Source organism: Pygocentrus nattereri, chromosome 22 (genome assembly GCF_015220715.1).
Source record: "Pygocentrus nattereri isolate fPygNat1 chromosome 22, fPygNat1.pri, whole genome shotgun sequence".
In the NCBI taxonomy this organism is placed as follows: Eukaryota; Metazoa; Chordata; class Actinopteri; order Characiformes; family Serrasalmidae; genus Pygocentrus; species Pygocentrus nattereri.
In genome coordinates this window covers 14,443,073-14,464,395 of record NC_051232.1, presented here as the reverse complement: position 1 = coordinate 14,464,395, position 21,323 = coordinate 14,443,073, and the positions used below count along the sequence as shown (strand labels likewise).

Genomic DNA, 21,323 nt, shown 5'->3' with positions numbered 1-21,323 from the left:
CAGTAAAGAAGGAGTAAAGGACTTGTATCGTTTGGCTAAACAGAGAGATAGAGCTGGAAAGGATGTACAGTAGGTTAGGCTGATAAAGGATAGAGAGGGAAATGTACTAGTGAGTGAACAGAGAGTGTTGAGTAGATGGAAGGAGTACTTTGAAGAACTAATGAATGAGGAAAACGAGAGAGAGAGGAGGACAACGGGGGGAGAGATAGTGGATCAGGAAGTGCAGAGAATTGGTAAGGTGGAAGTGAGGCCAGCTTTAAAAAGGATGAAGAATGGAAAGGCAGTTGGTCCAGATGACATACCTGTGGAGGTATGGAGATGTTTAGTAGAGAAGCCAGTGGACTTTTTAACCAGGTTGTTTAACAAAATTCTGGAGAGTGAGATGCCTGATGAGTGGAGAAGCAGTGTACTGGTCCCCATTTTTAAGAACAAGGGTGATATGCAGAGCTACATCTGCAGTAACTACAGAGGTATAAAGTTGATGAGCCACAGCATGAAGGTATGGGAAAGAGTTGTTGAAGCAAGGCTAAGGCAAGAGGTTCAGATCAGTGAGCAGCAGTTTGGTTTCATGCCCAGAAAGAGTACCACAGATGCAATTTTTGCATTGAGAGTGTTGGTAGAGAAGTACAGAGAAGGTCAGAAGGAGCTGCATTGTGTCTTTGTGGATCTAGAGAAGGCATATGATAGGGTGCCAAGAGAGGAACTGTGGTACTGTATGAGGAAGTCAGGTGTAGCTGAAAAGTATGTTAGGGTGGTGCAGGACATGTATGAGGATAGTGAAACAGTGGTGAGGTGTGCAGTTGGAGTGACAAATGGTTTCAAGTTGAAGGTAGGGTTACATCAGGGATCAGCTTTGAGCCCCTTCTTGTTTGCAATGGTGATGGAAAGGTTGACAGATGAGGTCAGGCAGGAGGCTCTATGGACCATGATCTTTGCAGATGACATTGTAATCTGTGATGAGAGTAGAGAGCAGGTGGAAGAGAATTTGGAGAGGTGGAGGTTTGCACTGGAGAGGAGAGGAATGAAGGTCAGTAGAGACAAGACGGAATACATGTGTGTGAATGAAAGGGAGGCAGGTGGAAAGGTGAAGATGCAAGGAGTAGAGGTCATAAAGGTGGATGACTTCAAATATCTTGGGTCAACCACCCAGAGCAATGGACAGTGCAGAAAAGAGGTGAAGAAGAGGGTGCAGGCAGGATGGAGTGGGTGGAGACGGGTGTCAGGGCTGATGTGTGACAGAAGGATAGCAGCAAGAGTGAAAGGGAAGGTTTACAAGACAGTAGTGCGTCCTGCTATGATGTATGGTTTGGAGACTGTGGCTCTGTCTAAAAGACAGGAGGCTGAGCTGGAGGTGGCGGAGATGAAGATGCTGAGATTTTCGTTGGGAGTGACAAGGCTGGACAAGATTAGAAATGAGCAGATCAGAGGGACAGTGAAGGTAGAGCAGTTTGGAGATAAAGCCAGAGAGGCCAGGTTGAGATGGTTTGGACATGCAGAATCATAATTCTCAGATACCTGTAACCCACAGGAATCTGAGGTCGAACTCTAAGCTATGGGCAGGTGTCTCCTCTGTGCAAGTGTTTTATCTCACCTCAGAGTATCATGTGCAGGCTGGACTTTTCTCTCATAAGCAGGAGCAGGAGAAGCAGCAGGAGCAGGTGCAGGTGCACTAGACTGATTCTGAAAAGATATTAAGTCATATTTAAGGCACACATAGCACTGTGCAAAGTCTGTACCTAAAAAACCTAATATAAGACAATTTAATATTATTTTATTTATAAATATAGCGGCAAACGACGATGAGCGGGTCCAAGCACACAGGAGCCCATTTAGACCAAATGGGCAACGTTGGTGGAAAACAAAACAAATATAAGCCAAAATACCAAAAGATTGTGTCATTTCTGACATAATATGCAATTACAAAGTTATTCAGTTAATTCAATTCACTGAATCAAATGGCACCACTTGTTTATCTGTAAACTTTGTAATAACCTTGTAATAGCATTTTTGCAGATTTTTTGTGTTTTTGAGTGCTAACATTCCCCCCTAAATGTCTATTTAGACCAATCTTTGCAGACCCCATCTGTGTCTCAATATATATAAAGCCATGAAGTTTTGAGAGGATCAGACAAAAGCCTGTTGACTTATAGCAAATCAAGCTAGCAATGCCATGGCCGCAGTGATAAATTGATAGAGCAACACCAGGTTGGGTGGAAAAAGTCTAAATTTGATCTTATCTGTTGAAGCTTGACTGGTTATTAGAAAGTATCTATATAGAGACACCGTTCAAGTTTCATGCCAATTGGTCAATGTTAAGCCTGTCAAAGGCCTGCTGAATGCTGATTGGCTGATGGCCACCATGAATTTCACTGTATCAAATTGGCCTTCATGATTCACTTATAGTATGTGTAGTAGATGATGCCTGCCAAGTTTCAGCTTGATTGGATGCATGGATGCTGAGAAAATGTTAATTGGCAATTGCTCCGCCCCTAATGACATATGCCCACCAAAATTGAAAGGCATCCACAGAATGTTGTCTTGAATATGCATATGAAGTTTCAATGTTTTTCGCTGAAGCACTCTCGAGTTATAGAGTAATTTTGTCAGATGGGCTAATTAGCATATTGCAGCCATATTGTTTGCAAATGCCAGATTTTTTTGATGATTATTGATAAACAGACTCTTCTGAGTTTTCTGATACCAGAAACATGAGGATTGAGTGAAAATTGTAGGACTAGCTCACAAAAGTAGGTTTTGAATATTATGAAAATTAGCAAAAAATCTAAGTGGGCAGAGATAAATGGTTCCAGTGGCAAAGTTATTTGGCTTGACCCAAGAAATGAGGCACAAAAAGAATTTTGTCTGTGCATATCTTGGTTTAGGAGTTATGAAGCAAAACATGTTTTGGTGCTCTATAGCCCACAGTTTGTCACCTGGCGAGATGCACACAAACTACACCTACCCACCAAGTTTGGTGTCTCTAGGACTTGGTCTCTTCTCCACAACACGTTTTTTAAGAGAAAAAGAATAATAATAATAAGAAAAATCTGAGCAAAAAAGAAACCTACGCACATGTATGCTTGGACCCTAATGAATTACTAAATTATATAAATAATTAATAAATTAATTGTAAAATTAATTGCTAAAACTTTAGCATAATATTCTATATTCTGTGGTAATATTTATGAGGACATATTTACTGCAAGGTCATTATTGATTAATAACATTCCAAAAAAATGCTTTCGTTGTCATTAGTGGTGGCTTCTTATTTTTTCAGAACTAAATGCAGATACAGTATCAGCATGAATGACGAACGTTTTGAATGATGTTCAGAATTAACCCTTACCAGAGGTCTGACATAATTGATGGGGAAGAAGCCAGTGATTCCTCGGCAGGATCCCAGGTACCACTCACTGTCCAGCTGCTCCACATTGGTCACCACGTCTCCTGCCCTCAGCCCCAGCTCTCCTGGACCCACTGACAACAAGTGAAACATCACAGTTTAATACAGGACCTAACAAACAACTGCCAGTCCAGTCCTCAGAAACCCACAGCCATTCATGTTTTTAATATTCCTGAGCTCAAATCAGGATTCAACTCTCCGCATTCACACTTCCATCTAGGTACACTTAGCAGGCTAGCTAATTCGCCATCCATAAATAGTAAAAACACAACCAGAGAAGCGCATTTATTAAAGAAAATACACAGTGGTTACACAGCTTAAGCAATCCCCAGGTTTTCTTAAGTGATTCGTATAATATTCCAGGTGGTTGCCAACGTGTGGTCATTCAGATGAAACACATTTTGTATGTGAAGTTTGCTTCTTTAGTTTCAGCTTTGGAGATATGACACTACAGAAACTAACAAGTAATTAGTTAAAAAGCAACTCCTGGTTTGACCAATCAGTGCTTCATTAAATTGTGCTCAAGATGTAATTGATGATATTAACAGGTCTCTGTGGTGGCTGTGAAGGCGTCAAGGAAAAATATGAACCCAAGAAATTCTTGTTACTTTTTATTGCTTTTATGTTTATTTGAATTATGAATATGACTTTATTCTAATGTATATATTGTGATGAACTCACTCTGCTGAGGTAAATTGTTTAAAAATTTGCTTAGATGCCTAAAACGTTCACACAGTACTGTATATATATATATATATATATATACATATATATATATATATATATATATATATATATATATATATGTGTGTGTGTGTGTGTGTGTGTGTGTGTGTGTGTGTGTGTGTGTGTGTGTGTGTGTGTGTCTGCATGTGTGTGTGTGGTAAATGATTAAATGATCATGTCTGAAACAAGACTCTTACCTGGAGTGAAATCAAAAAGAGCCTGAACCTCGAAGGTGCCATTTTCTACCGAACTCCTAAAAGCCTGATTGGAGCTTCTTTCCTACAGAGCAAGCATTATTATGTATTAATGTACCTGCCAAGCAGATGGCAGCAAAAAAAAATGCAAATTACAATCCAAAAGGGGAAGACAGAAGTACTGAATGACACTGATAACTGGCGAAGGATACCTGCACTGGCACAGGATTGTTTGCATTATTATAGTGGTTTGATAGTGGTGTGATGATCTTTATGTGGGATTTCTGCACTGTTCCTTTTGCATCTCCCACTTGGCACTCAAACATACTGCTGTCTATTTGGTTAAGAAGGACCAGCACCTCATTTTTCTACAGTGGATGAAAAAAAACATATCAACTTCAATCTAGCTGCATCTGCAACCCAGACAATAAACACTGCACTCAGGAATTGTGAAAAGTTTTTGATCATTTATGCCTGTGTTCTATTTTAGTTAGTTATTATTTTTGTAGCTTTTATTCAGCTGTCTTTTGTATAAAAACAAGCTGTGTGACTCTACCTGAAAGGATAGTTCACCCGTTCGGATGCCATTGTAGTCAAACTCAGCAATGCCATGGGGGATTTCCAGCTGCACCAAACACAGAAAATAAATATTAATTGATTTCCAAATGCAAAGGATAATCAGATAGCAAAGCAAATGTTCTCTAACAGTATTTAACAATCCTTTAGTCATCATTCCTTTTATTTGACCAGGTAAGAATGCATTTATTTTCAGAATAATGACCAGAGATACTGAAAATAACAGGTATGACCACAAAAGAGATGGCTCATGGACCAAAATGAATAATATCTCAAAACATTAACCTATAAGCATTCTGGAGGTTTTCTTATCATAGTGATGCTTTATAAGATGCTAGAAGATAGAAGTCAGCACTCACAGTGTATGTGTTGTAGAGACGGTGTCCAGGGTTTGGTCTTGGTGGGAGAATGGGGCCTTTTTTCTGCTTTTTGCAGCTCTGTTTGTTTAGAGGCTGGAGTGACGACCGTGGTCGAGCCCCCTGTTGGAGAACGGGCAGCTGCACGCTGTTTCTCCGTGGCGGGGGAGGCCGATCTGGGGCTGTTTTAGCTGGAGGGGGGCGAGGCGGGGGTACTTTGCTTCTGCTGGGTCTGAAAGGACAGAGAGAAACAGACCAACTCAAGCTTACAGTATCTCACAAAAGTAAAAGAGTACACACTTCACATTTCTGCAAATATTTTATTATATCTTTTCATGGGACAACGCTGTAAAATTAAACTGGGATGTAACTTAAAGTTGTCACTGTACGGCTTGTATGGCAGTATAGATTTACTGTCCTCTGAAAATAACTCAACACACGGCCATCCATGTCTAAATAGCTGGCAACACAAGTGAGTACACCTTACAGTGAACAAGTCCAAATTGTGCTCAAAATGTCAATATTTAGTGTGCCCACCATTATTATCTAGCACTGCCTTAACCCTCTTGGGCATGGAATTCACCAGAGCTGCACAGGCACCTACTGGAATCCCCTTCCACTTTTGGAAGTTGAGTAAAAACCCTTGGCATGTGATTCAGCCAGTTTATCATCCAGCCATATGCCAAGGTATTTATACTAATGTTGGATCCTGTCAGGATAATGATATTTACAGAATTAAAATTATACTGTATTAGTTGATCTGGAAAATAGCAAAATAGCAACTTAGTTTTCTTAGCATTTAAAACCAGTTTGTGTTTACGCAAAGCAACCTACAGAGCACTAAATGTTTCTTGTTGCAGCATAAAAAGAGTTATCTGAACAGCATAAAACCATGTCATCTGCATACAGGTGTACTTTGCAGTCTGAGGGAGAGGCAGCAAGTTCATTAAGATATATATTGAATAAAACTTGGCCCAAAATTTAACCTTGTGGAACTCCTTTGGATATACAAGAAATCAAGAAATCTGATTTGTAATTACTCAGTGCTACATATTGTTGTCTGTCTGAAAGGTAATTTTGGGTCCATTTTAGTGTATTTCTATCAAAGCCAATCTTTTGTAAGTTCCTTAGAAGAAGAGTGTGATCAACTGTATCAAATGCTTTTGATAAATAAAATCAAATAAAATTTATTTGATCAATAAAAATGGCAGCACAATGCTTCTTCCTGTCTATGGCCATGTAGAGATCATTTAAAACCAGTGTGGTAGCAGAGCTGGTTCTGTGTCTTTCTCTAAAACCAGACTGATAGCTAAACAGCACAGAATTTTCATGTAGAAATGATTTAAGTTTACTATTTATTAGAAGTTCTAATATTTTAGCTAAACAGGACAATTTTGAGATTGGTCTGTAGTTAATTACACCTGCTGCCTCACCTCCTTTATACAGGGGAGTTACATGAGCTATTTCCCAGATCCTGGGAATTCTGCATGATAAAAGAGAGAGATTAAAAGTATATGTTATGTATTCTAAAATAATTGGGGCTGCTAGATGCAGGAAGTAAGGGTCCAGCCCATCTTCACTTGTAGTTTTTCGTGGATTAATAGTAGTAAGAAATTTAGCTACTATGACTAGAGAGAAGGGCTGGAGTGTAAAGAGACCACTGCTCTGTGTAGCAGTAGAGTTGTTGTTAGTTTTATCTAACTGCAGATTCAAGTCTGTATTTTCAAAAATGTGCCCAGCTGCAGCAAAATGTGTGTTAAAAGTTCTACAGATTTCCTTCTGATCAGATATCAGCTGATCATCAACTATAACACTAGTTGGAAGGGTTGAGGAATTGTTTATAAGGGATTTTACAGTTTTCCAGAAGATCTGAATATTTGTAGCGCTGGTAATCAGGCTGAGATAATAATCTGATTTGGCCTTTCTAACTGCGAGGGTAGACCTGTTTCTCAGTTGTCTGAACGTGAGCCAGTGGCCTCTCTCTCCCGTGCGTCTAGCAGCAGACCAAGATTTTTTTCTGTCTTTAAACAATGAGGAAACTTCACTAGAGAACCAGGGCCTTGATCTTTCTCTTATTCTTTGCTTTTTGTGGTGGGCATGTTTGTTTACCACCGTTAGAACTTATTTGCTAAAGTGGTTTAGTGCCAACTCAACATCTGGATTTTCTAGTGTAAGGTGGATTTTACTCATTGCTAAGTCAGATAGAAAAGCTTGTTCACTAATATGTTTAATATTTCTTCTAACCACCAACTGAGGGCCTGTTTTGTTCTTGTAACTGTTTCTAATGCATCCAATGGGGCAGTGGTCACTAATACCAAGGTCAAAGACTGCTGAGGCAACAAATTGCCATGTGGCACAGTTTCCGAAAGGAGGGCATCATACTCTGCTTCAGAATGTCACAGTACATGTTGGAATTCATGTTACCCTCAATGAAACACACCTCCCCAGTGCTAGCAGCAGTCATCCAGACCATGACGCTACCACCACCATGCTTTGACTGTAGGCAAGAGACAGTGATCTTGGTACTCCTCAAAAGTGCGCCGCCACACATGCTGGACACCATCTGAGCCAAACAAGTTTATCTTGGCCTCATCAGACCACAAGACATGGTTCCAGTAATCCATATTCTGCTTTTCTTTTTAGCAGGCTTTCTTGTGCGTCAGCTTCAGAAGAGGCTTCCTTCTGGGACAATGGCCATGCAGAACGTGTTGATGCTTTGTGTGGCATGTGGTCTGAGCACTGACAGGCTGACCTCCCTCTTCTTCAACCTCTGCAGCAATACTGGCAGCACTCATTTTTTTAAAAAATTTTTTGAAGCCAACCTCTGGATATGACACTGAACACGTTGCTTCTTTGGTTGACCTTGGTGAAGCCTGTTTGAAGTGTAACCTGTCCTGGAAAATTACTGTATGACCTTGGCCACCATGCTATAGCTCTGTTTCAGGGTGTTAACAATCTTCTTATAACTTAGGCCATCTTTGTGGAGAGCAACAATTCTCACATCCTCAGAGAATTCTTTGCCATGAGGTGCCATGTTAAATATCCAGTGACCAGTATGAGTGAATTGTACCCAAAACACCAAATTTAACAGCCCTGTTTCCCTTTCACACATGGAACCTTGTAACTCTAACAAGTCACATGACACCAGGGAGGGACAATGACACAATTGGGCACATGTTCACTGTGAGGTGTACTCACTTATCTTGCAAGCTATTTAGACATTAATGGCTGTGTTGAGTTATTTTCAGAGGACAGTAAATGTATACTGCTATACACGCTGTACACTGACAACTTTAAGTTATATCCAAGTTTCATTTCTATAGTGTTGTCCCATCAAAAGATATAATAAAATATTTGCAGAAATGTGAGGGGTGTACTCACTATTGTGAAATTGTAGGTCTATGTATCGAGCATAATTAACGTCCATTGTCTTTTGCTGCTGTAATACTCAAATTTCCCACTTAGGGATTAAGAAGGTACATCTATATCTATATCTAGAGTATTTTTTTAAATTGTAAAGCTGTTGTGAGATGCAAAAAGTCACACTCACTGCGGGGGCAGACATGGATCAGCTGAACTGCTGAAAAACTCCTGGATGAAACAGAACCAAACAGCACTTAGTGTATGCTGGCCACTTTATTAGAAACACATACCTTGTGCCTCCACTCACTGGCCACTTTATTGCAAACACCTACCCTGTATATCCACCCACTGGCCACTTTTTTAGAAAGACATACATTGTGCATTCACACAGGGTTTAGATTTACATGAAAAGGTTATGAAAACACTGTCTGATGTCTGGCATGCCATTCATGGTGGGGTGGTACATGCAGGGGGTGGTGAGACAATATTCCATCATCAATATTACATCATTTTTATTACATAAAAAACTCAGAAGACACATGTAGGTTCAGGTGGTTTTGGATAGTAAATAAAAGGGCTGTAATTGTGTTGTAACTATTATGACCCCTGGTTCCCAACACCGTAAAGACATCTGAGTCTCTACAATTTACCATACTAAACCACTCTCAATGACTTTCATCATTTGAGTCCAGACTGTCTGTCTATGGTTTAAACTAGATGCTGCAAGACTGAATGTACGGCTAGCATTACTGAAGACACAGAAAGCTGGTCTACACATTGGCTCCTATCAACCTGACTCTGTTAATTCACTTCTCTTTTGTGCTGCTCATATTTTTGACAGAAAAAGGAGTGTTCACCTTGTTTGTGAGTTTAAGTGGAGGTGTAGGACCACCTACAGCTTTCTGTATTGGAAGAGGAGGAGGAAAATCTTCATCTTGACCTATGGATCAGAGCAAATCAAATTAATACACAAATAGTACCAGTGCTTTTACACTAAACATATACAATCCTACCTAATATTTATGCTAATTGTATAGTAATAACGGCTTCAGGATAATTACATTATAACACAATGTTTTAGAGATTAATGGCAGATAATTCCAAATATAATTTGTATTATGTTTTCAGATTATGTTTTTTGCATTAAACAATGCTATATTATTATTATTATTATTACTATATGACAAGACAAAAAGTTAATATGATGATTCATTATTATATCAAAAGATAAATAGTTAATCCTGCTGAAAAGACCAGCACAGATCAGCATTCATTCTGAATGTTGGTCTGAGCTGGTTCATGCTGATCTGTTGCTGGTGTAACAACATACCAGCATCCAAAACACAACACATGCTGGTTTTGGTAGTGATCAGTCAAATAGCTTCTTCTGCTGCTGACCAGCATACCAGCATCAAAACTCAACATTTGCTGGTTTTGCAAGTGACTAGCTATTCTGTCCATACTGAATTTTCTAGCAGGGCATGAAAGATATAGTGACAATATGTATATGTATAATATATAATCATATAATATGAGTGACAATGTTCCTGTTTCCTTCAGCGTTTCTTGGTGGAATAATCGTTTACCTCTATCTTTATTAGTTGTAATGTAAACATTAATTGTAAAATTGTGTATTTCATCATACTTTGTATTGAGGTCATGAATTACTTTGATTTTATCATGGGTAAGGTGCCATTCTTGAAACAAATGTCCTGAAATGTTTTTTTGTTTTATGCTGAAAGATAAGATAGGATAAGCTATTGTTAAGCCTATGGTCTGTGCATTAATCCAGAAGCTGCTGAAGTTGGTTAGCCAGCATGCCTTTTAATGTCTGTGTAAAGGCATCCCAACATAGTTTTTCTTTGAAGCAGTTTAGGAAAGACAACTGAATAAAATTGTTGATAATTTTATGATATCGGTTCTGCTAACGCAGGGAAAAGACATGTGGTTTAGGACTTGGCACTAACTTCTGCTGCCTCTGCTGGGCACTCTGATGACAGTGGGTCTCTTCATAGACTGTGTGCTAGACGCCAGGGTGGACAAACCTCCTCCACGGGCTGGTTTAATGGGGACATGACCTAGGCAGATTAATTATGAACAACATGCATATTTGAGGGTGCACATTTAAGGCTGAGAAAGCAGCTATAAATAATTAATACAACATTACAACATCATAATTGTTGTGTTTAAATTTTATAAGTATTGCAGTAATACTCTTATGTCAGTGTTTCATTTAGATAGGAAAGAAAAGGGTTAAAAACCTTAAACTGAAAATGACCCAATCAGGATTGTTTTCTCCATGGTATCTAGGCAGATACAGACAAAAAAAGCTCCCCCCATTGCTTAGCATTTCAGGAGCTGCACTGAAGGCTTTACATGTTAGATTATCTACCAATAAAATTAGGAAGATTAAAAATGGATGGAACTAATTTCGTGAGTAGTCCTTCTGGAAGTTCTAAATATGTTACTGACTGTGAATACAAGTTGTAGCTTAAGCAGGTTTCAGACAGTTGTTAGAAATGGAAACCAGTTGCAGCATCTCTAAACATACCGTATAGAATGTTTCTTACAAGTTTCAAAGGCCCAAACAGCCAAAAAATGTGCATGGCTTAGAGCTACCATACTATTAGAAATCCCAAAGGGGCAACTGCAGAAATGAACATCATAGAGGTAAATATTCTTGTTTTTTGACATTTATGGTCAGATCTGTGATAGTGGTCTCCTAACTGTTATATATCAAGGACCATAAGGGAATTTCGAAAAAGAAAAGCTCACAGATGTTAAGTTAACCAACTAATAAAGCTGCAGAAGGTAAAGCTGTTGTAGAGTGCTGATTGTGTTTGGTAACATGTTGTGTTTATACAGCAATTCTTTGCATTTGCTATGCTGTTGCTATGAAGTTGCTGTAATATTCCAGCTTCTTGTTGGGGCATCGCATGATGGTTGTTAGGTGTGTGCAATACTGCTAGGCCATCGCTGTGTTATTCTAGGTGGTTGCTAAAATGTTGCTAGGACATTGCTGTGGTATCCCAGGTAATTTCTAGGTCTGTTGCTGTTACAACTCAGGTGGTTGCTAAAGTGTTGCTAGGCCTTTTCTGTGGTAATACAGGTATTTGATATGGTGATGCTAGGCTGCTGATATGGTATCCCAGATGGTTGCTATGATGTATCCAGGCTGTTTCTTGTTAAATAAACTTAACTAAACACAAGCTAGCATCTATTTGAAATAATTACTTACTAATAGGAGCATCCACATATTCGTTTTCAGCCGTGGCGAGCGTCTGAGATGCATTCAGCAGCAGAGCAGTGGAGTTGTGATTGTTCAGGTTCAGTGGGTTCTTACTAGGCTTCAGTGGTAGAGGAGGACCTTTAAGTGGGCCTGCAACTTCATCATCTTGGGAGCCTACTGTCTTTGACCTGACCAGTGGAGGTCGAGATGGTAGCAGGGCTGTTTTAATAGGTGGTTGAGGTTTGGACTCCTCTTTACAGCTGAAAGAGGGTTTTCTTGGAGGCTGTGGTTTTGGGGCTAGTGGTGGAGGCAGTGAAGTCTCTTCATAGAAATTACCTGGAGGGGCTGCTGCCTCTTCTTCTGCAGGTGTGCTACTAAGAGAGGACCGAGGAGCAATAGCAGGTTTTTGAACCCCCACTGGTGACTTGCTGTAAATGTTACGAGGCCGTGGAAATGGAGCACCAGCCCCGTCCGTGTCGATCTGGCCCTCGAATGCCTGGATCCGAGCTCGGATGTTACGGTCACTATGAAAGCTGTTCATGTTCTCTGTTAGGTCCTCTTTGCCCTGGTCCTGCTGGTCGTCCAGAACTTCAGGCTGGTGCAGGTCAAGCTGAGGATCAGAGCTGAAAGCCTCTAACAGTTCTTTTAGATACTTCCCTGATGAAAGCGTATCATTCTCCACAGAGGTCACAGAGTCATTTTTGCCGCTGTCCTGCAGCGGAACCAGAGTCTGAACCTTGTCGGTTTGTTTGGGTTTAGAGCGAGGGCGGGGTACAGGGTGTGGCCTCTGAGATGGTCCAGTGGGGTTTGGTATAATGGCTGTTTCTGGGTAAGTAGGATTATCTGTGTCCACTGTAGGTCCAGCAGCTTTAACTGGATGTGAGTTGGGCTGACATAGCCTGGGAGGCTTTCTGGGTTTTCCAACCACTGAATTTGTAAAATATAAAAAATTTTTTTTTTAATTAATCACACTCAGATCACTTATAATTAACAAGCAATAAAACATGAAGAATAACAGCTTTTTTAATTCCCATACCAGCTACAGTTTTCCTTTATATCAATTTTTGATTTTGAGTGAATTTTGACTTGTTTTCTCAAAATCTTGGCTTGTAATGGTGAAAGGACTACTTAATTTTCTGGATTTTTGTCCAAGTAATGGCTTACTCTCTCAAAGTTTTGACTATGAAATATTTAGATGAAATCCATATGTACTCTGTTATTAATTTAAATAAAGTAAATAATTATTTTGTACTAATAAGTAATTATTTTGAAATAATAAATAAAAATGTTGTTGGAAAATGTTGAAGCCCATTCATTTTAGCACCATTTTACTATGTGGGTCCCATTAAAAGTAATTATTGAAATGTTTGGCCTTGTTAATGTATTTGAAGCAATCAGCTGTGTTGTTGGTAGATAAGATCTAAAGAGGCCTATTTAGCCAAAGGCCAAAATTTCTCGTTGTGTTTCTGACAACTTTAAATGGGAAAAAATGTATAAACTTTTGAAAATAGTTGTTGAAATGGCCCATGTTCAAATATTCATATAGTTGTAGGTGGATATACAGCCCTCTGGATATACAGAAATTTGCAAACTGTGCACTTGAGCAAATTTGATTTAAAAAGCTGTTTATCTGCACAGCAAGCATTTATTTGCACTTATATAACTACAAAGTAGATATTTTATGAACTGTATGTCACAGTGTTTGTTGTAAACCTCTTCATGAGGAAGTCCAGTATTATTTATAATCATCATCCAATACTTTATTTAATTAATACTGCATTATCTTAAATCAGGTGTTGTTGATGCTGTATGTATTCATTTCTGATTTATTATTTTTTATTACATTTTTATGTATTTTTATTATTATTAATGTTTCACTTTTTATACTTACCTGATCTGTGTCTTCATTTATTAAATTTACTTTTATCATTTGATATGTTCTTATACATTATCAATCCCTTACTCTATATTAATTCAGCAACACTGTAAATGAGGGGCACCCTCAATGTTCTCTGAGACTAAATAAAGGTTGACTGATTGATTGATTTATATGTCTATGACTTATCTGAAATCCTGACCTGCAGCTCCTGGCTGTTGTGGTGTTCGGCCGTGTTCCTCCACACAGTCAGTTTGAGTGGCGGCAGTGTTGGTGTGTGAGCGCCGCGGTGGAGCTGTAGGGGTGACGACCTTTTCCTGAGTCTTCTCTTTAATCACCTGATCATAGGATGGTGGGGGCTGAAGTACGAGAAGGTGGGGGGCATCATCACTCACACACAAACAGCAAATTACATAAACACATACATACACAGAGTATTGTATTGAAAAAGTCTTATTTTCTAATTTGCAAAGCTATTAACTATTAAGTATTTACAACTATCATCAAATGACTGGTTAATCTAATTAATTCTCATTATATTAAATTAAGTGCTGGAAACAGGAAACAAAGCTAAATTTTCCTAACTGTGTTCTTTTAATGTGTATTTACTGAAAACACATTCTGACTGCTGATTGCATATGTATGTTTATTTGCATTTGTTCAAATTATGTATAGTGTTTTACTGCAAAAACACATCAATTCCCAGAGAAATTGTTTTGGCAGATTAAGACTTTAGCACAGTACCAGACATGCACATACTGCATGTGTTTGTTTATCAGTTACAGATTACCCACTTAAATCTATCTACCTATCTACCTACTTACCTACCTACCTACCTACCTACCTATCTATCTATAGAATAAAATAAAATTGGCTAAATCAAGTAAATGTGTCCAGAAATTGTGTAAACATCTTAAACATCAAAAAAAGGTAAACAAAAAAGGAAAACATGCTTAGAAATCAAGTAAACATGTCTAGAAAAGGGTTGAATTGTTTTATAATCTTTTTTAAAACAAACTCATGAGAAATGCTGCCTACATATATGACGATTTCACTTGACAAGACACCATTTTCTGCAGTGATCTTGAAAAGACAGTTGTCTTGAGTATTCAGCAACACTCTACCTGTCCAGAGGTGTGAATTACTCCATCCCAAATGGACTGAGAGGAGGTAGCGTGCACAGGAAATCCCCCAGAAGCCCCTGGGAACCAGGCAGTGGCTGGCAGTGGCTCTACAGACAGGATGGTTATCTCTGGACGCCTGAAAAATAAAATAAATGTTTCCTCTCAATAGCATCATGTAAAATAAAAAACACAGAACTCATTCAACCACATCCATCTGTTTCGGAAGAAAAGTTTTATTGCACAGTTATGCATCTGCTGCAGTGTGAAAGTAAAACAATAACAAATTTATGGAATGGAAATTTTGAGAGTGCATGTATAAATTAAAACAATGTGATTTACAGTATTACTGAGCGTTGGAGTGATTGTGAAACTAAATGGAAGTTTATGCTTCATGAAAAAGTCTGTTTTCAATGCTCTTTTTAATATATTTAATATATTTACAGCTATCAAGGAGGCGAAGAACAAGTACAGGAGGAAGCTGGAGTGGAAACTCCAGCAGAACAACATGAGGGAGGTCTGGAATCAACAGAGGAGTAGAGGTCAGTGTGGACGGGGCCAACAAGCTAAATCTGTTCTTCAACAGATTTGACACCGCAGGCTCTGTCCCCCCCCAGCCTGACTTCTCTGCTGCCAGTCCTCAGCAGACCATACCACTCATCCCCCTTCCCCTCCTGATAGCCTGCCCCCCTCGTGTGACAGCCCATCTCACACCTCCATCCCTCCCCCACCCACCTCCTCTACAGTGTGTCTCACTGCTGACCAGGTGAGAAGACAACTGAAGAGACTCCACACAAACAAGGCTGCAGGCCCTGATGGGGTTCCACCCAGGGTGCTTAAAGCCTGTGCTACCCAACTTTGTGGAGTACTTCAACGTGTCTTCAACTTGAGCCTGAGTCTCCAGAGGGTCCCCATGATGTGGAAGACATCTTGCATTGTTCCTGTCCCAAAGACGCCACGACCCAGTGACGCCAAGGACTACAGGCCAGTGGCACTGATGTCTCATGTCATGAAGACCATGGAGAGGCTCGTCTTGGATCAGCTCCGACCCATAGTCCAGCCTTTTCTAGATCCCCTCCAGTTTGCCTATCAGCCCCGCCTGGGAGTTGAAGACGCCATCATCTACCTGCTCAACAGAGTTTATGTTCATCTGGATAAGCCAGCCAGCTCTGTGAGGGTCATGTTTTTTTACTTCTCCAGCGCACTTAACACCGTCTGGCCTGCTCTTCTGGTCGATAAGCTCACAGTGATGCAGGTAGATGCCCCCCTTGTGTCCTGGATTGTTGACTATCTGACCGGCAGACCACAGTATGTACGCCTGCAGCGCTGTGTGTCGGACAGAGTAGTCAGCAACACTGGAGTCCCACAAGGTACTGTCCTCTCTCCCTTCCTCTTCACCCTCAACACCACGGACTTCAGCTACTGCACAGAGACTTGCCACCTTCAGAAGTTTTCTGATGACTCTGCAATAGTTGGATGTATCAGCAAGGGTGAAGAGGATGAGTACAGGGCAACGGTGAAGGACTTTGTCGCATGGTGCGAGCGGAACCACCTGCAGCTCAATGTGACAAAGACAAAGGAACTGGTGGTGGACCTGAGGAGGGACAAGGCATCGGTGACCCCTGTGTCAGTGTGGACACTGTGGATGATTACAAATATCTGGGTGTTTATATTGACAATAAACTGGACTGGGCTAAGAACACTGACGCCCTCTACAGTAAGGGCCAAAATCGTCTCTATTTTCTGAAGTGCCTGAGGTCCTTCAACATCTGCCGGACTATGCTCAGGATCTTCTATGAGTCTGTGGTGGCGAGTGCTATCCTCTATGCTGTTGCATGCTGGGGAAGCAGGCTGAGGGTGGCAGATGCCAACAGACTCAACAAATTGATCCGCAAGGCCGGTGATGTTGTGGGTGTGGAGATGGACTCGCTGACGGCCGTGTCGGAGAGGAGGATGCTGTCTAAACTGAAGGCCATTATGAACAATGGCTCCCACCCACTCTACGACACGGTGATGAGACACAGGAGCTCATTCAGCTCAAGACTCATCGTACCAAAATGCACCACAGAGCGCCACAGGAAGTCATTCTTACCCGTGGCCATCAAACTCTATAACTCCTCCCTCAGTGTGTGATTCACAAAACAATACCAAACTGTTCATATGTGCAATAACAACAATTGTGTGTGCAATAACTCCGAGGGACACTAACTTCATTTAAATAATTTAAATAATTGTAACTGCTTTATACCTGATGTTTCATATTACTATCAAAATCACCGCCATCTTACTATATTCTTGAGTACTTAAATCTGGTGTACATACTGTAAATTCTCTATATTGTCTTAAATTATTAGTAAAGTGTTTATTTTTACATAAATGGCTGCAACTGTAACAACTGCAATTTCCCCCTGGGATCAATAAAGGAATCTGAATCTGAATATACTCTTTTTTTCTTTAATTTCTCTACACAGCCCAGTTTGACCACTTTGCCCATATATGCATATTATTTACATGATGTCTACTCTAATTATGCAGACTTTGGTTCTTCAAGCCTGATCATAAAATGAGTGCAAGCAAATTCCACTGACAGTTTTGTGAGTCACCAATTTCACCAGATTCATCATCTTTGGCAAATATTTATAATTAAACATATGGTAGAAGTGCGAGGAAATTTGAGTGTAATAGTTTAACGACCTAAAAGACACACTTGATTTGCAGTTAACTAACCAGAAGTATTACCAATTTTAAAAGTGCACCCACTGCTCAACCCTAAACTCTGCCTATGAGCTCACAAGCTGCTGAATGCTGCTGTTTTATTGGCTCAATAAAATATGAATTAGGGCATTAGGGCTGAATATGAATTAGGGCATGCTTCATGTAAAGGATAGGTAAATAAGATACTGGTAGGCAGGCACTGGATTTCACACACTTATTGTCTCATTTCTGTCTAAAGTACTAGGATGATGTGAATGTGTACAATGATTATTTTTCTTTTGTCCATACATATATGCCAAGAGTTGTTTAACAAAACTTTTAACAAACAGCATATGATGAGTTTGACCATACACATATTTGAGGAACAGCAGTGACTGCAATTTCAATAGCCAGTAACATTTTTTGTAAGTCATTTAAATTTAGTAAATGACCCCTGGTCAAGTCTCATCTGTAAAAGAAGAAAATTAGTCTAAATCAGTGGGTTTCAGCTCCAGTAGTCATTGTTTACCTTCTTGCTCTCCCTGCGTCTCCCTGTGAGTGCGATCTTGCAGAGGCTGCAAATACAACATGGGTCATTACTTCAGAAAAATCTACAAACATGTAAAAAAAACTATAATTGTATGTCACATTGTTACATAGAAATGCACTTGGAAGTGCTGGAGGTCGACTACTTATAGAGAGAACATTACACATTGCAAAACAGCAGTCAATGTGTATAATAATAATGGTAACGTAGCAAAATGGTCATTGACTAACTTCTTTTAAAAGCAGCTCTTAATGAAGACAGTGGTCCTGGGCTGAAAAAGAGAAAAAGACCAAGGTTAAACACGGAAAAGTGATTATTAAACAAAAATGATAAATAAATAATATTCACTAATTACATACTACATGTATCTTAAATGTAACAGTTAAATGTAGCATTTAACAGATGAGTCTTATAATTTCTTTTGAAAATTCTTTTGAAAATACTCCAACAAAACATGTCCAGATACTACATTGTATTATTTACTATATTACTATGAACATTCCCAAAATCCATCTGAAATCCAGCATGAACTGCTAATAAAGACACGATGCATACTTTCTTCATATACTCAATACCCACTGAAGGCGTGATGAATCACATAATCCACATTTCCCAGTTTGTAACAGCAGAAATGTCAGAATATAGCAGATTTAGTCCAAAAGTGCAGAAATACTGAAAAGTTTCCTGATTCAGAATCTGAAACTTCTTTACTAGCCCTGAGCACAAACTCAGTACAGCTACATAGCTGAAGTGCTCTGTCATGGAGAGAGAGAGAGAGAGAGAGAGAGAGATGGGGTTGGATGACAGAGAGAGAGAGAGAGAGAGAGAGAGAGAGAGGTGGGGTTGGATGACAGAGAGAGAGAGAGAGAGAGAGAGAGAGAGAGAGAGAGAGAGAGAGAGAGAGAGAGAGAGAGAGAGAAAGGGTGGGATGAGAGAGAGAGAAAAAGAGCAAGAGACACAGAATGGAAGAGAGAAAAAGACGTCAGATGCTGCCAGCTGCAGGTCTGTTTTCTATATAAAATAGCTGAGAAAAGGTTTCTTATCCTGATCTCGGGCCAGTTTTTAATTTAGTCTCTCACAGCGCTTTAAACAGACAATTAAACTTAAAACGCTGACGTGGACAACAGTGAACGGAAGCTTAGCCAGAAAGAGAGAGACATTTCAGCTAGTATAATGCTAACTGACCCCAAAACTGCTTTCATCAGTTAGCATAATGCTCCTTACTCCTTATGAGCTTCTTTGAGAACAGTGTTTTTGCAGTGTTAGAGAGTGAAGACTGGTCTTGTATCAGCATGAAAACACAAAGTCCCACCAAGGGAAATCTACACCCTCTTTCATGCTCAGGAGGCTAATTAAAGCCTCCTAGGCCTCATCAGCTCAGCAGTACAAACGGAGAAACACCATCAGCACTGTATAAAGCTAAACTGCTAACAAACTGTATTTTAGCTGAAAGAGATTTAGGACCTTAGTGTTTTCCTGAATGGATGGAAATAGAGTCATAAGTGTTTATGGTACATAAAAGTATTATGCCATGTCTTAGCACATCAGGCACATAATAGCAGTAAAGGGACCATAACCAACAATACAGAAATCAAATCTTTTTCTTGCACTTTTTCCCTCTGAGCTCCGCTTTTAACGTATATAAGTCTGGTGGTTTCCATGACATTACAAAAGCAGTGAATTCAAAACATGCTGGTTTTGGAGATAGGTTTTCATATACAGTCTGTATGTACATATATACTCAAAACTCAAAATGCATATTTAGAGTCAGTTGATTTTTGTACTATCAAACTATTGCAAATCAGTGAAAAAGACTTCCATTACTTGTTAGCTACATTAGCATTGTGCTAAAAGCACAGAAGCAAACATCACACCAAACTTGGCTGCTTGACATGTCTACATTTAGGAAAATGGGAAAACTGAGTAAATTTGACACATTTATATACATACTTATAACCTCCATCTCCATGGCTTAATGGCTTAACATAAAAAGGCTGTGATGGTACAAAAGCTTCTGTGGGAAAAACAACCCTTAAAATTATATTTTGACCAAAAGTACTTTGACCATGGCTAATGATAAGCAGATACTAGCAGGGTATAAAAGGCACAATGTCTTACCTTGAATATAAGTGGTCTGGTTTGTTTCTTTCTGTCTGATCTATGGAGAAAAAGAGAGAACGTCATCCATCCAGAGAGAGCCAGACTCATTTATCAGTTGTTCTATTCAGTCAAAGCCAGTTTCCTGCATAGTCCCTTTGTCACACAACCAGTAGCACCACTTTATGGAGGCTTTGAATACTTCCAAAACCTGTGAATCCTGCCAGAACTTCTTTTCATAGCACAGAGGTGCACTGCTTTATGCTTAGCTCTCTTAAAGAAGAACACTGGGCAAAACAGCTGAAACTTAAAGCTAACTTACTGCTAGCCCAGCTAGCATTTTCTGAACATTCCTCACTTCCAACTTCAACCAAGTTGGCAAGGAGCGATACCTTGTCACTATCAGCATAACGTGATAATGAAACCATATGATTTTGCTTTTTCAGTGTTGGTGATATAATTAGTGGTATTTCTAATGATACATTTACCTATGCTCATAAAACTGAAATAAACAGTAAGTTTAATTTCTGTAAAATGTGCTTTATGTCTGGTTACCTTTATTGTGTAAGATTCCTTTTGGAAAATAAAACAAACTTATGTTAGATTTGTAAGAAATCCTAGCATATGTAGCATAGTATAGCTTTATTGATGCTAACTTAAATAAGTGATGCTGTGATATGTTTAGAAAATTGTGACATTGAATTTTATCAGCACAAAGCCTAGTCATGTTAATGCATCCAAGAGTGAAAACAAGTACTTCATTCATTTTAACACATTTTAACTCTCTCAGACCTGCTATTACGCTTATCTTTAACTAGGTTAGCTTGCATTGATCAAAGTATTTCAACACATAATGATTCAAATGATGTTCTGTTCTTCATTAATACAGCTGCCCTTGAACAGTTCGCTGTGTTTACAGTATCTGTCTGGTTACACTGTGAGCTCTACTCCTGATAAACCTGTTTTAAACTACACAGTGCAGTGGAAGCTGTTTCATTCTGTTCCCTGATCATCTTCTGTACCTGTTAAAAGGCTTGAGCCACCTGACTGAATGTTTTCACACATAAAGTATATATATATATATATATATATATATATATATATATATATATATATATATATATATATATATATATATATA

General features: G+C 39.3%; 1 protein-coding gene across 1 annotated transcript in view; it reads right to left on the bottom strand.

Moving 5' to 3' along the window:
- The window catches only part of sh3d19 (SH3 domain containing 19), a 39,793-nt gene that overhangs the window by 8,476 nt on the left and 9,994 nt on the right, over window positions 1–21,323 (bottom strand). Inside the window, exons 2-16 of the mRNA XM_017713531.2 lie at window positions 20,204–20,243; window positions 18,316–18,356; window positions 18,068–18,113; window positions 14,848–14,983; window positions 13,926–14,082; window positions 11,857–12,774; window positions 10,586–10,696; window positions 9,476–9,558; window positions 8,806–8,846; window positions 5,259–5,487; window positions 4,880–4,948; window positions 4,536–4,691; window positions 4,327–4,408; window positions 3,347–3,477; window positions 1,592–1,680 (exon numbers count right to left, since the gene is read on the bottom strand). Coding sequence (XP_017569020.1) covers window positions 1,592–1,680; window positions 3,347–3,477; window positions 4,327–4,408; window positions 4,536–4,691; window positions 4,880–4,948; window positions 5,259–5,487; window positions 8,806–8,846; window positions 9,476–9,558; window positions 10,586–10,696; window positions 11,857–12,774; window positions 13,926–14,082; window positions 14,848–14,983; window positions 18,068–18,113; window positions 18,316–18,356; window positions 20,204–20,243 — 2,329 coding nt within the window. The remainder of the gene's footprint in view (window positions 1–1,591; window positions 1,681–3,346; window positions 3,478–4,326; window positions 4,409–4,535; window positions 4,692–4,879; window positions 4,949–5,258; window positions 5,488–8,805; window positions 8,847–9,475; window positions 9,559–10,585; window positions 10,697–11,856; window positions 12,775–13,925; window positions 14,083–14,847; window positions 14,984–18,067; window positions 18,114–18,315; window positions 18,357–20,203; window positions 20,244–21,323) is intronic.